The sequence below is a fragment of the Haliaeetus albicilla genome, chromosome 10 (assembly GCF_947461875.1).
Source record: "Haliaeetus albicilla chromosome 10, bHalAlb1.1, whole genome shotgun sequence".
NCBI lineage: Eukaryota > Metazoa > Chordata > Aves > Accipitriformes > Accipitridae > Haliaeetus > Haliaeetus albicilla.
The window spans coordinates 42,027,555-42,042,038 of record NC_091492.1 but is presented as its reverse complement, the minus strand read 5'-3'; the positions used below and the strand labels follow the sequence as shown (position 1 = coordinate 42,042,038).

General features: G+C 36.8%; 1 protein-coding gene across 1 annotated transcript in view; it reads left to right on the top strand.

The window, feature by feature from the left end:
- The window catches only part of MED13L (mediator complex subunit 13L), a 204,317-nt gene that overhangs the window by 94,652 nt on the left and 95,181 nt on the right, over window positions 1-14,484 (top strand). Inside the window, exons 3-4 of the mRNA XM_069795321.1 lie at window positions 1,141-1,225; window positions 6,117-6,200. Coding sequence (XP_069651422.1) covers window positions 1,141-1,225; window positions 6,117-6,200 — 169 coding nt within the window. The remainder of the gene's footprint in view (window positions 1-1,140; window positions 1,226-6,116; window positions 6,201-14,484) is intronic.

Here is a 14,484-nt window from a genome sequence, read left to right as displayed (position 1 = left end):
CGGTTACTCGGAGAAGCAGGAGAATAACGAACAATGGTGGGTTTTGAGGCTTTGAAGCTGTAGTTGAAGACTGCTGGCAATATTAGTATTTTTCATGCAGCAGAAGCTCCTTAGAGGCTTTACTTTAAACATGATTATAGTGTAAACTATACTTAGATAATAATCTCTGCATGACAGACATGCTGTTGGAAGGTTTCATCCTTTAAATTGGCCAAGGAGGTGCGTTAAGAATTCAGTTCTTAACATGCTGTAGAATTTTATGTTTGCATTTCTAAAGATCTGCAGAGTATTCCTGTGAAATTGAAATGACATAACTCAGACAATTAACAAATTCTTACTCCTTGACAAAGTTATTTAATAATCTGTTTTTACTCTGCAGCTGAGATTGCATCTTCTGGCTGAATAAGATTTAGAATCTGGTACAGGCATACCAAAAATGCTTTTACTCTTGGTAGTTTTAGCATCCAAAAACAATGGAGTAAGGACAGCAGATATTTTTGAGGCTTGTATATCCTTTAGGTACTCATTCAGGTGACTAGTTCATGCTGCACTCCACTGTGAGAGGTTAATGGGTTATTTATTTTTTTAAACTCTCTAAATTTTCTGCAGTTTGATACCATCTTTATGGTCTTTATTTTGGCATAAAAACCTGCTGTGTATTTCATATATTTGCTGTGTATTGCTTAAACTGCAATAGTTTAAGTCAGTACAATGGAGGAATTTTACTTGAGTGTGACAGTGAGAGGTTCAGGGTAGTTGTTTAATGTTAAGTTATGTAAATTGATTTTACACCTTTAATGGTTCACTTTTTCTTGATTGTCTGCATCTGCGGTTAAGTTTTAAAGGATCTCTCAGCAGTCCTGGCAAAGAATAATCATGAATTCTTCACCCACCTGCTTTAATATTAGAATGCTACGAACAAACGTGTGTGCTTTTATGCTTTAGTGTTTTCTTTTTTTTTAAATTCAAAGTTGGTGCCTTCAGCAAGTAAAGATTAAAGCTACTTTGGCAATATAGGTAATAGCTGAAACAGTTTCATGAAACATGCTACTGTTGAAAATTAAAGCTGTTGGAGTTATGTTTTGTATAAATGTTTGTATTTCCCTATTCTGAGCATGTTGACATTTTATGTTTTTGTAGTGGTGGAAGAAGGATTGTGGGAGAATGGACTTTCCTATGAGTGTAGGACCCTACTCTTCAAAGCAATTCATAATCTTCTGGAGAGGTAAGAACAACTCTGTTGCACTCAAATATTTCATTTTGATATTTAAAATAATGCGGGATATCTACAGACCATTTATATTATTATTGATCTTAAATCACTTTTTTTTTTAGAGGTAGAACTTTAGTGCAAGAGATGCAGGATAGAGCTGGATCTCTTAAGTCATTGACTCTGGTAATGTGTCATAAAATGCTGTGCAGACTAATTAAATGCTCATACAAAGAATAATGTGGATATAGATGTCTGCTTGCATTCTTATTGGGGAGCTGTTTCAAAAGCAAAAAAAAATTTTCACCTTCTTGAGGTGCTTACAGAGTATAATTGTATCTGACCTCCAACCCCTTTGACGAGGTTAAATAGTACATATCTTAACAGATAACATTCAAAAATCTTAACTGTGTTCTTCTCAATCATCCTAGTTACGTGCATGTTCCAATTTGACTAAATTTGTGCACAACATTCAGGGTGGAGTTTAATAGTTCCTGGTTCTAACAGGCCTAATGTATCCTAGGATTTCTTGGTTTTGTCTTGATCATATTTGGGGGGGGGGGGGGGGGAGAGACTTGACTGCAAAGTTATTCTCTGATTAGTTAATACACTTACAGCTTTTTCTTCTTAATCCAGCTATCAACTCTTAAGCTTACTGAAGATTATCTTGTTATTAGGCCTTCAGTGTATGACGTTGCATCTTGGACTATTGCATTTTATTCCTTCTCTGTTACTGCGGTTCTTCAGGTGGTCATCACCTTCCTGTGTTATACTTCGGTCCTTCTTTTTACAAATTTGGACATCTTCTCAGAATTAAGTGTCATTAGGCTATTCCCACTTTTTCTGGATTTATAATAATAGTAGTAACAACAAAAAAGTAATGCACCTCTCCTGTACCTTTGTGTTACTGTAATTTTGCAGAAAGTAGCATTGACTATTTTTTCGTTCAGAAAATAAGCTAATTGAAAATACTCTTATCTTGTCTCATTTAGTATCCTCTTTGCTTTGATGTAATTTACTACTAATCAGGTTTGCATTATGTTCCTGAGGTTGTGTTTCCATGACTGTAGTAACTGTCCCCCTTGACTGTTAGTTACCTGTCCATATCTGCTAGCAAGTGAAGTTTGAATGGCTACCTATGTGCATGTACACGGGAAAAGGACTAGTTGTTGTATTTCCTATTTTTTATCTTATCAGTCTTTTTAGGGGATTTTTACGTAAGTAGTAGACTATTTAGAGTGAATAGAAGTATAAAAATGAAATTCCAAGTCCAGCATGTTCACTAGCTCTTTTGTAGCTTTGCAGTATAAAAGGGCAAAATAATTTTATATGTGTTTATTAATCTGTGGTACCCGGCCACCTGACTTTTGAGTATGACTCCTGGTGGATATTTTTATGCATTGGACCTTTTCAAGCTTGTGAAGTAAATTTTTAAGGGTTGGGTTTTTTTTTTCTTCTTCAATAACTTAATTGAAATCAGTTGGCAGAGTTAGCAGAATTGTTCCATCCAGCTGTGACCGAAAAGTCTTGGGAGCTCTCTTTCTTTCAGCAGTAGTCTTCCACACACAGTTGGTCCACACACACCAGGTGTTTGCCGAAAGCCTCATCTCACCTCACCGAAAGCCAGTCTGCCTCGTGCCGCAGTCCCGGCCTCTTGCCCTTGGAGGGGAGAGATCCCACCGCTCTCTTGCCGCGCTCCGACAGCAGCTCCGGCCGAGGTGTGGTGGGGCTGGCTGCTCCGGAGCTGGAAGGCTGTGCTGACCTGCTCTCCGATGGGAGCTGCTGGGGAGGCACGCCTCCAGGAACACCCTTGTTCTTAGGAGTCTTTTAATGAAGTAGTTGTCAAGGTGACTTAGGATGATGGTTTACTGAATATCTATCCAATTAGCTACGGTAGTATAGCTGCGTTTATTTTCAGTTATATACTTTGGGGTTGGGTTTTTTGGTTTGCCATATGAAATCTTAAGTTAACATTGTAATTATTTCATTTAAAATAATAGCAATAAGTGTGTAGGCTTTATTAAAAGGAGAAATAAGACTTTAAAGACCCATTTTATCCTGTATTTAGGATTAATAAAAGAGAAGTCTTGAATTTCTTTTTGACCTTATCAGAAAGTGACAGGGCTGTTGCTCGTGCCTGAAGTTTTGTGGTTTTTTTCTGGTTTATTTTGCAGTTAGCAAAGGACAGATTTTCCTTCTCCCGGAAACCTCTTGTGCCCCACCAAGACGTAATTAGCTTAGCAGGGTGGTTTGTTCTTTCTGACTAGCCACAGCTGTGGGTAATCCAGCTGGTACAAGGACTGGAGGGAGCGGGTGGGAGGAGGCTGCCAGCTGCCATGTGTGGCTCGGAACCGGTTCCAGCCGGTTCTGTCACACAGCAAACCTCCTGCTAGCCAGAGGAGCCCACGGAGAAGGAGTGCGAGAAGCAAATGGCGGCGGGAAGCAAATGGCGGCCTACCCCGTGGGGTTGGGGACCCCCACCACCTCCTCCACCCATCACCTCACCGAGAAGGTGAGAGGGACCGAGTGAAACCTGCCATGAAAATGCGGGAAGTTGGGACTAGGAAGAAGGGAGGAGAGGTGTTTAACCCTGGGAAGGGTAAGAAAGGGTATTTATGCAACTATGGTTTGTTTTGTGGGGTTTTTTTGGTTTGGTTTTTCCCTCAGTACCCAAATCAGCAATCAGAAGTTTATGTTAATTGGCAATGTAAAAAACGTTAGAAGATCTAAGGAAATACTACTCAAAATATTATGGTATTATTTCATAATCATTGGTGTGCCCTTGTCAGGTCATTTTTTTCACAGAAAAATCAGAAATATGAGGGGTCAAATGACAGTGAAATGCTCTAACAGGTGTGCTGCTTAGGAAGAAAATACCACTCAGCCTTAACTAGAGAAATGAGCCAAGGAGTTCAGAGTATTTTATGTCCTTATTTCATATGATTAAATAACTGCTTTTAAGTGTTTACTCATTTGGGATTTTTATGACCAGCTTTTTTTTTTTATGCAAGTTCATTTTTACAGCTTACTGTTAAGACTAGTTACCATTAAGTGCTTATACAGCAAAAATCACGCCATACTGTCATTAGTTGTTCACTCGGCCAAATCTTTGAGATCCATGCTTCTGCAGTCATGTTTCCCATTTCATATGGGATTATACCTTAAATAACCTGTGATTTAGTTTAACATGTGACAGTTGGCTGATTTTTAAGGCCAAGTCTACCCACCAAGACTTTTTTTCTAAGAAAGTAGCATTAGTTTGAGGCAGTTAAACCTGCCATCGTGAGACATGATGATGTGGCATTGAAGTGTGTGTGTGTGAGATGGGGGAAAATTTATTATGTTTTTTGCTAGTACATACCATTTTCTTTAGGGAACTGATGTAAACTTCACAGACTTCCTTTTATTTGTATAAAGTGTGCTGACACTGACAGACTTTGTCTGATAGCAAATATTTCCTAGGGAAACCGTTGCTGAAGCATACTTTTTTCCCACCAGCACAAGAGCAGCCTCTTTAGATCTCCGCTGGTTTAGTGTTCATACTCAGTTTAAGATATTGGTATAGTCAACTGAGCTGGATTGTTTTTGCTTTAATTGAGAAAGTGCTGTTAGAATTTTCTTCAGCCTAGCTTCAACTTTGGAAAACCCTGCCAAGTTTATACAGAAGAATTAGGAGCATATTAGTATGTACACTGTCATCCATTTCTTATCTATGTCTTCTAGGTATGCTTTTGAAGTATAGATCATGCAGTTTCTCTAAACCTTGCAGAATGTATTTCCCCAGAAGGTTGCATGTGATTTTTAATTTTTTTGTTTTGGCTGATTTCTAGCAACTGCTATAGAAATAAACTATTGGAAAACTTTGAAGAATGGAGAAGTATAGTTCTTCCACCTAAATAAAGAAATACTGGTTAGATATGAAATGTATAGGGAAAGCTTGTATATTGCTCGTGATAGTAAATAAACCACTAGCAACAAATGACCAGTTTTTCAGAATTTTGGAAACATAATATTTACCTTACTGGAAAATATTCCTTCATAACAAATTTCTGTATGTGATCCCTCGGGCAGTATGTTCAACTGCATGTTTAATGTATGAAGCATACTTAAATGATGTTGGCATATTGCTAGTGTGATTCATCTGTACAGGTGGACTTAGAAAGGCATCAAGCACTCCTTGTCAACCTGAATTGGTTATTGATTACTTTGTATCCTCACCGTTAGTTTTTTTCAAAGCCACAGATTGTACAATTTCTGTAAAGAAATTTTGCACTTCTAAAGTGACCACAGAAAGCGGGTAACTTACTGCTCTAAATTTAGTGACGTGGGAGTATGTTTGTTGGAGTGAGGTTTTCTGAGAGGAGACAGTAATTATGGAAGTTTCAACACTTGAAATCATGCTGTGGATCATGTGAAGGAAAAATGGTCCATTGTTAATATTTCCTTAATACAATTTCCTGTTGTTCATATACTATACTATGCCATTTACATGCCAAAAATACAGGAATGCATATTCTTTATCATGAAGTCCGAGAGAAACGCTGTATAGAAAAGAATCATTGCTATGAATTGTCTTTGTTCAAGAAGAGCAGTTTGAAAAATAGGATGATGGATCATTCAGCAAGAAGAGTAGCACGGAGCAGAAAAGACTCTGTCAGAGATGAGGGGAAAATGCATATGTGAAGATCAGTATCAGTGACATCATCATAAGATTAGACAGTGATTCTCTATGACTAGTGTGGGAAAATAGAAATTGGCAAAGTTACATGGAACCCAAAAGCTACAAAGTTGATTTCAATATGATGGAAATTCAGCTGCTTAATCCCTTAGGTTTACTGTCTTCAAAGACGGCTTTTAATTACATCTTAAGATGTAACTAGTAATTGTTGCTGTAATTATTTTCTAGGTGCTTGATGGATAAAAACTTCGTAAGAATTGGAAAATGGTTCATAAGACCCTATGACAAGGATGAGAAGCCTGTTAATAAAAGGTAAGGTGTTCTATATACATCAGGTACTGTTCCTGTCAATGTTGTGTATTACATGATGCTAATTTGATGCTGCGTTGTGGTGGTAGTTTTTCCACTTCTTTTACTGTGTAACAAGTGAAAACACAGACACTATTTGTTCGTGTCAGTAATAAACGGAAAGCAATTAAGTAATTTTTCAGGTCATGTTATGATAATTTAAGATAAGAAGGTGAAGTTAGTATTTATCCCTTAACTCCACAGAAATACCACTTTTAAAAATATCTTTTGAATAGCATCTGCCTGTTTCTCTTGTTATACAACAGAATTCCAGGTAGTTAAAAAAATTATTTCAATTTCTGGACACTTAACCCCAACCTGACATTTTAAGCTGTAAAATAAGTAGTATATAGATTTACTTATATATTTTCTTTAATGCCAGCCTTGATATACAGCTTTCACTGATTAGGCAGGCTGACAAATCAGACCTGTATTTCTGATTAATGCACTTCTTTTGCAGCAACATAACCGTGGAGAAGGGCTAGCTGTCTCCACTTGCTCATTGCTGTTTCCTCTCCTAGCTCTAAAGGTTACAATGTTCTCAAATCTTCTGGTACTTGCATTTATAGTCATCCGCTAAACAAGTTCTGTCAAAAATAATCTGAGTTAAGCTGAAACACAGATTTTCTAACGGGAATCATTTTGACAGAACTGGGTTAGGAAGTGACTAAACATGCAGTTATACTGGAAGATTTGAAGGTAATGAGTAAGTGGAGAGGAAGTGGGGTGGCAACTTCTTCATCCAGTGTAGCTACAGTCACAACAGCGTGTCTGATGGCAGCTGTAGGTACAGGTGGAAATTGTACTGTAGATCGTACATACCTTCTCTCATCTCTTATCTCACTGCATTGTCTTACAACAGAAATGTCTTACCTCTGATACAGTGTAATACTACAAATAGTTGGCTTCATTCTGTAACAGATTTTGTGTTAACCAGGTACTTCCAAACAGCAGTTGTTTCTAAGATATAATGCAGTAATTAAACATGGATTTGTCTCCTTTTCTAAAAAAAGAAAACATTAACATAGCATGGGGATATCTTTTTTTTTTGCTATTTACGCTTTGTAGCTAAGCAGACTTACACTGTATGCGTGTAACTCTTGATTTCACATCGATCTAATGGCAAGAAGCCACTGAAAGGTCCAGGTTTTTCCATACCTTTCCCTGTCCTGGCTGTATGTAACCACCTTCCTCCCTCCCTTGTGTTTTCTTTCCTGCTTTTCCGATCACACCAAGATCTAGTTTAGTTTTCTGGAAGATTAATTCCCTAAAGTGACATAAGAAGTGGTGTCTTTTCCAGCTTCTGGAAAAGGGAGACAGCTCCTTTCAGCAAAAGCTATTTGTTTTATCAACTTTACTGCATCCTTAGTGCTCAGATTAAATGTATTTGTGAGTCTCATGTCTGTTCCTAGTGTGTATCAATTTAAGAAGTGAAGCATCTGATACAGTAGATGGTGTCTTCAAAAACAGCAACAGCACTGGCATAGAAAGTATCATTACTCTAGAATTCTGGCAGAATTCTGTGTCTTATTTACATGTGTGTAACACTGAATCACTTGTACAGTGCAGTGATCCATAGGGGATAATTACATTTGTAAATATATGTACAGTATGCACATAAATATTTCTGGTCTGGAACATGTTACAAAAAATAAATTCATGTTGAACTTAAATTGTATTTGAAGTATTCCTGTATATAAAAGTGACATTCTTTTAGAGAATTTTAGGGTTGAATGCTAGACTCTTGATTTGAAGAAGATAATGTTTATTGTTGGTTTGTGTGGGTTGGTGGTTTGTTTGGGTTTTTTTGTAAAGTACTTGTCACTATAGATCCTATGGATACACACCATTTTAAAAGCATTTATTTAGCAATAATAACTATGGCCTAATTTGAGACAGGTTTTGTGTTGTTTCAGGTTGTTAATTTTTCTGCTATAAATATGTCATTGGAGTTAACTAATCTCACTGAAAGATGGTAGTGAAAACTGCAAAAGTTGACAGTAGAGTCAACTGTGGACGGTAGCAGCAAACAGCAGGAGGCTTTGGGGACTAATTTGTCCAGACACTTTTTATTTAATCTTTTAAGCTTTCTTTCTCAGTAATAGCACAAAAAGCTGTCTTTACACAAATTAAGTGATTCCTGTTAATTTCCATATAAATTCTTTGTGAAACTCTTGCTCTAAGCAGCTGCTTGCTGTAGGTAAAGCAATAAGGAGCAGTCGCAGGAAGAAGAGGCCAACTGAGGGTGTTTAGGTATTTTAACACTGTGGATAATGCCTTCATTAACAAAAAAAAGTGGTATTTTAAAACATAGTAGCTAAACCCGTGTTAATATATAAAATACTAGAAATAAGTTGCATGTACGTACAGTGATTAGGTTGAAGTCTGGGAACAGGTAATCCCTGTTGAAAATGCGTGCACTATTCTCCTTGAATGGAAACAGAGATAGATCTGTACAGGTATGTACCCCCCTTGAATGGAGAAAAACTGAGCAGGTGTCATTCTGGCAAAGATATACAAATGGTTCTAAAGTCTGCTTTTATACTTGTGGTGAACTTAGTCATCTCAAATTTCCAACATCCTGAGTTACTAACTTCATTTCAGGAATATACTGAAAAGTTGTGGACTGGGTATAAATAAAGAGGGAAGGAGTTAAAACCCATGCCACTGGCTTTCAAGGAATAAATTCATTCAGGGCCTGTGATTTTTGTGAATGGCATTAAAGGAGAAGGGCGGGGAGGTCTGTGATTTTAGAATGAAGTCAAAGACGAAGTGGAGCATGGCAGTGGCCGTGACCTAGTTAGTCCTGAGATGTGAAAAGGAGGTCTAAGAACAATAGATGACCTTCTGAGGCAGTATTAGAAACAATATGCAAGATGAGCTTTTCTGGTCTTTTCAGGAGGAGTGATGGAACAGCAGAGGGAGTTAGACAGATCCGTATACTGTTTTGTTTTGTTTACTGTGCGAACCAGATGCTTTTGACAGGAAATTTAGCGCAGAAGTTGTGGGTTTTCTTTCCTGAGTATCTTTAATATTATGTGTCACTTACTAAATAATTCTTTATGTTTTATTGTCTGTTCTACAGCAGTGCGTGTCTAAAATATGTTTCCACGCTACTGCTGGAAAATGGCAAACTTGCTTACTTATCTACGCAACTTCCTAAAGGAGATCTGTATGTTTGGAGTTTACAGAATTTGTCTGATACAAGGCATTGATAGTGCCTTCCAGTGTGTGGTGAAAATTCATCTTTACAGTCTATGCAGAATCACTTTCCAAGTTTTGTATGGGTTTTTTTGGTTTAGGAAAGCACCACCATAAATTGTTAACATCTTACTGACAAATTTATGACCATCTTATGCAAGAATCTTTGCTAATTATTTTTGTGATTGTTTTCTTGGTGTGTAGGAGGAAATTAAGGGAAAAAATCGGTTTGTTTTGAACTGCATGAGCAAGTTAACATAAGCCGTTAAGCTGGTTTTGATTTGCTTAAATGTAAAGAACATAGGAAAAAAATTGTTGCTTTTTGTAGCTTAAATAACTGATTGGTCATCCTCCCTTCCAAAAGTCTCTTAGGGTTTTTTAGCTTTAAGAAGAAAAAAAAGTTCCATCAGGGAAATATTTTGAAGTAGAGTTTGTTTCTTTTTTTTGTTACTAGGTGAGAAGACTGAAGGATAGGAATGGTATCTAGGTAGCCACATTACCCTCTGTGTGCTTGAAATAGTGTGGCTGAAAGAGTGGAATTACAGTTAGGCTGCAGTGAAATATAGTTCTTTAATTTCAGTTTCCAAACAGATTTCTGTTTGTTACTGTCCCATAAGACAGTTGATTATGGCAACCTCATGTGATGCTGATAGAATATAGAAATTTCTGAGTTATGAGTGCATGGGCTGTATCCTAAGCATTCACTTGTCAACTCTCCTCCCTTAGATCTAATCCATGAACTTTTACCACTGTAACAGAGTTCAGTCAGTACATCCATATCCAGTTTTGCTCAATAGCTGTGTTCGTTTCTTTGCAAGCATCAAACTGGGCATTAATCAGCGGCATCAAAACGTGAAGACTGCAGACACTTTTAAGCACTGCTTCCTCTTTGAGATCCTGGAAATTATCATTGCCTTCAGTTTTCTGGGAGTAGTCATAGGACTTAGCCAAGGAAAATCTAGATCAGTGATACCAAAATTGACATTCAGCATTGTTGCAAGCAACGTTGCAAGCTGCATTCACTTTCTGCCATGTTAGGAGCTCCTGTCAGTCAGTGTCTTCATCTGAAAACATCAGATTTAGTGAGCCCTAGAGAAGTGCAGTGCTGTGCCAGGAGGAATTGGGAACTAGTGGAACTAGTGCCTGCCTAAGGCTGGAGCACCTTGTCTGAATCTGATGTGGAGGTTTGGTCCTGGCACACAACATTCCACAGATAGTGTCTTTTGGCAAATGGTATTAAGCTGTTTCATTAAATGATGACATAATTCAGTGGAAGCATGGTAAAACAAGTTTAAGTGATCTATTTGAATTTTTAATAAGGTTTGAATTCTTCAGCTGAGAAATGGTAACTGATTGATTGCACGTGTACAGTTCACTGCAATGCAGTGAGAATATCTCAATTTAAAACTGGAGGTTTTAATTTTCTTGAATTTGAGAAAAATATGCCATATAAATTGTTTTAATTTTGCCAGTTTGTGTACTTGTATTTTAACCATGTTTTGAAAAATTCAGTGATGTGATCGTATGTGTTTCTTGAAAATGGTGTATAGTGATACTATAGTAATATGTGTGTTCAGTGTTGCCAACTAACACCATCATAAATGAGGAAAGACTAGGAAGGAAAGTAATAAAAATCAGTCTGATTTAATTTTAAATAATGTGTGCTTATTCCTGACTTGTCAAAATAAATGTGACAGAAATACTGAGTAATAAGAAATACCGTGTATTTTTCAGTAATTCTTCCTACCCCTGTAAAAATAAGCTTTTCTATTTCAGTTTAAGAGGCTTAGTTCCCAGACAAATATTTTCATATTTTTGAGGTTTAAATTCTGAAATGTTATGTTCATCTTTGCTGAGTTTCTTCTCAGTCTTATGGTTTCAGTAAAATTGTACACCAAGCTAGCGTATTATGTCTGTGTTTGGTCGGTTTTTTGGTTTTGATTTTTTAAATTTTTTTTTAATTTGGTAATCTTGTGTGTGCTAAAGCTGACTTAATTCTTACCTACCCTGAAATACTGGGTAGTGTACCCAATGGAATATGGTCTGCATTCCTATTTTAGCAGAAGGAATAGGTATAAAATACAGATTATAAAAATAAGAGTTCTCACATGCATTTTTTAAACAAAAGCTGGTGTCATTGATATCAGTGTGCTTATATTAATAATATGTTTTAAAGCAATTTAATATAATCAAGTATATTAATCTAATACCATTAATAAATATAATGTATTTTTAAGTTTTATAGACAGAAGACAGTAAAACATTATTAACAACTTAAGGATAGTATTAAGATGGTTTGGGAAAATGCTATTCAAGCACTACCATTTTAATTACTATTATCTGTTGCAGATATATGCTACTGGTAGTCTTGGGTTATTTTGTTTGTGTCACGTTCCAAAAATCTTGTATGTAAAATTCTTGATAGAAAATGTTAGCATGCTGTGCAGGAAAAAACCATTGTGGACTGAAGGTCTTAATGTTCACATGCTTTATTGCCAAAGTAACTTTCTAGATAAGCTATAAATTAAGGAGTGTGCTGTATTCAATTGTCTGATGTTTTTCATTTAATAATGAAAATAATAAAACAGTATTTTCTAAAAGAACTCTCACAGAGCATACTGTAAAATTTTCATTGAATATATTAAATATATGACCCAGTTTGCATTACCTCTGCACAGCTCTATATTATGGTATGTAGCTACAGCTCTTACTTTTTATGGATGTCCTTCAATAAATGAAACAGGAACCTGGATTGGTATACTTGTAGCAGCTACCACTGAGGACTACTTTCGTCATGGTAATGACCCAACCTTTTCCTCTTCTTTTCCTGGGGTAAGAGCATTAAAAAGACAGTGGCAAAGCAACCCCAGGCACCGATTCTTCAGATTCCTTGACCCTTGCCAATCAAGATAAAGTCCTGGGAACAATAGAAAGACTCCCCACATGGGGTCATTGGGAAGATGTCACTGGAGCAGTGCTTCTAGTATGCTGCATATACCCACTTCAGCTGATTCAAATGGTGCTGTAGAGTGTCTTAACACAGCTGTTTGCTGAATGCATGCAACTGGGCCAGACAGCAAAGATAAAAGATAAGGGACGTTTATAGATGTGCCGTTAGTTGCTCAGTCCTGTGATATTTTGCATTTTGTTGATAGACATGAGTTTGAAATTCCTTCTTTTCAAGTTAAGTACACCCTTGTCCTGATAACGGATGTTATATTATTGCAGTGACTTCTTTGTAGGGATGCAGCATTACCTTAAAGCAGGACTGCTGCTCATGAAATTTATTGTGGTATTTGCACTGTGTGTTTTGGAGTACCTGTGTGTCTCTGGCAGCCACAATGTAGATTGTGGGTCCCTCATTTCATATAGAAATTCCAAAATGTGGGCAGAATGGTATGAGCAGGAGGGTATGCAGCAAGAATTGGCAGTGGTTGGTAAGCTGGTGTGGCAGAATCTTGTAAAAGGTTGTTTGTAAGCTCCAGTTGTTTGGCTCCTAGTGAGCTTCCAACACAGAAGCAAGATACTACTGACCAACATCTACCAGTTTGAAATGAATTGTTAGCAGAATTCTTATCCTTTTATGTCTTGAGAAAGAAAAATACCATCTGGCCTACTGCCTCTAAAGGTAGCCTGTTTTCCTGTGCTGTACTTGAGCCCGTAGAAATATTCAAGGTGCTGTCACAGAGTATCATGGGGCTTTCACAAGTTTGCTTTTGGTGAGGTGCCTGAGACTTTCAATTGCCTTTTTCCTTCTGAAATACTCTGAATCCATCTATTTTTAGCATATATTTATAGCTACCATTTCCTTGTAGGATTTTGAGGAAGCCAGGATATACGGGTTATGTGTGTTGGGATCTTTGTGTTTCCATGTGCAGCCAGTTACACAGTTCAGGTCACCTCTTTCACCATTTTGGGGGGATATGGAGGCATATACTTCTGTGGATTCCAGTTTATAATGCAGATCAGTTATCTCTAGACTTTTGAAGTTAAGGATCTTTTTACTGATCTAAGGAATGTAAATGAACAAATACATAAAGCTGCTCTTGTCATCTTTAACTTCTGGATTTTGTAAAACCTTTTCTTGTAGTTATTATTTGCTGGTGACATTTATTGTATATACAAATATTTATATATATAAGGGTACTGGAATGTCTACATATATTCCAAATATTTGCATTACTTAATGCAGTTGAGACAGTACATTATTTTTCATGCTTTTGTAACTTTTCTAAAAGATAGTTATTTAAACAGTTGAAATATTTTGAACTAGGGGTATACAAATGGCAAGTAGTTCAGGAAAATCAGTTGCACATTTCTGTTGTCTGTTTCTTCTTTTTTTGTGCCTTATTTTTATTTATGTAGTTTAGAAGTGACTTAGTATCTTCATTAAGTGTTTTTGGATACACTTGTGTCAGACACTTGAACTTCAATAATTATATATGAAGCCTGGCTTAATCAGGACTTGGTGACCAATTAGTGAAGTCCCACTAATGTTTAAGCTGCTTTTCTCATTATACACTCACTATTGGCACTGTATATAAAGGATAAACTAAGTGCCCCTGATGTGCTGTTAATTAGATTTGTCAGGACTCCCAGTTGCACTGTCTGCCAAACACAAGTGTTGTCACTTACTGTATCAGTAATGAATTGACTTAAGGGCTTTTGTAGATATTTAGAGGGCCTTAGTTTTGAATACTTAAATCTGTTGGAACTATTATTGTAGTTACAGCTATAGCTCTGCTTAGTGTACTGCAAGAACCTCCACAAACTACAGATACCGTCTTTCTTAAATTTCTGAAAATCAAGCTGGATTTTGTGCTTAAACTAATTTAAGATCCTTGTAGGCGGTATGGGGTCTTTTCAGTTCTGCAAAAACAGTGGCACTACAGGATTTGTTTTCAGTCCAATTCAGAAGCAAATACACTTCCTCATATTCCCAAATAAAATTGGTACCTAAAGCTGAAAAATTCTTCAATCTTTCTCCAAAAATAGGAAAGAAAACTTCAGCTTGAAAGCAATTCCATTGAATTATTTCAGTCAACAA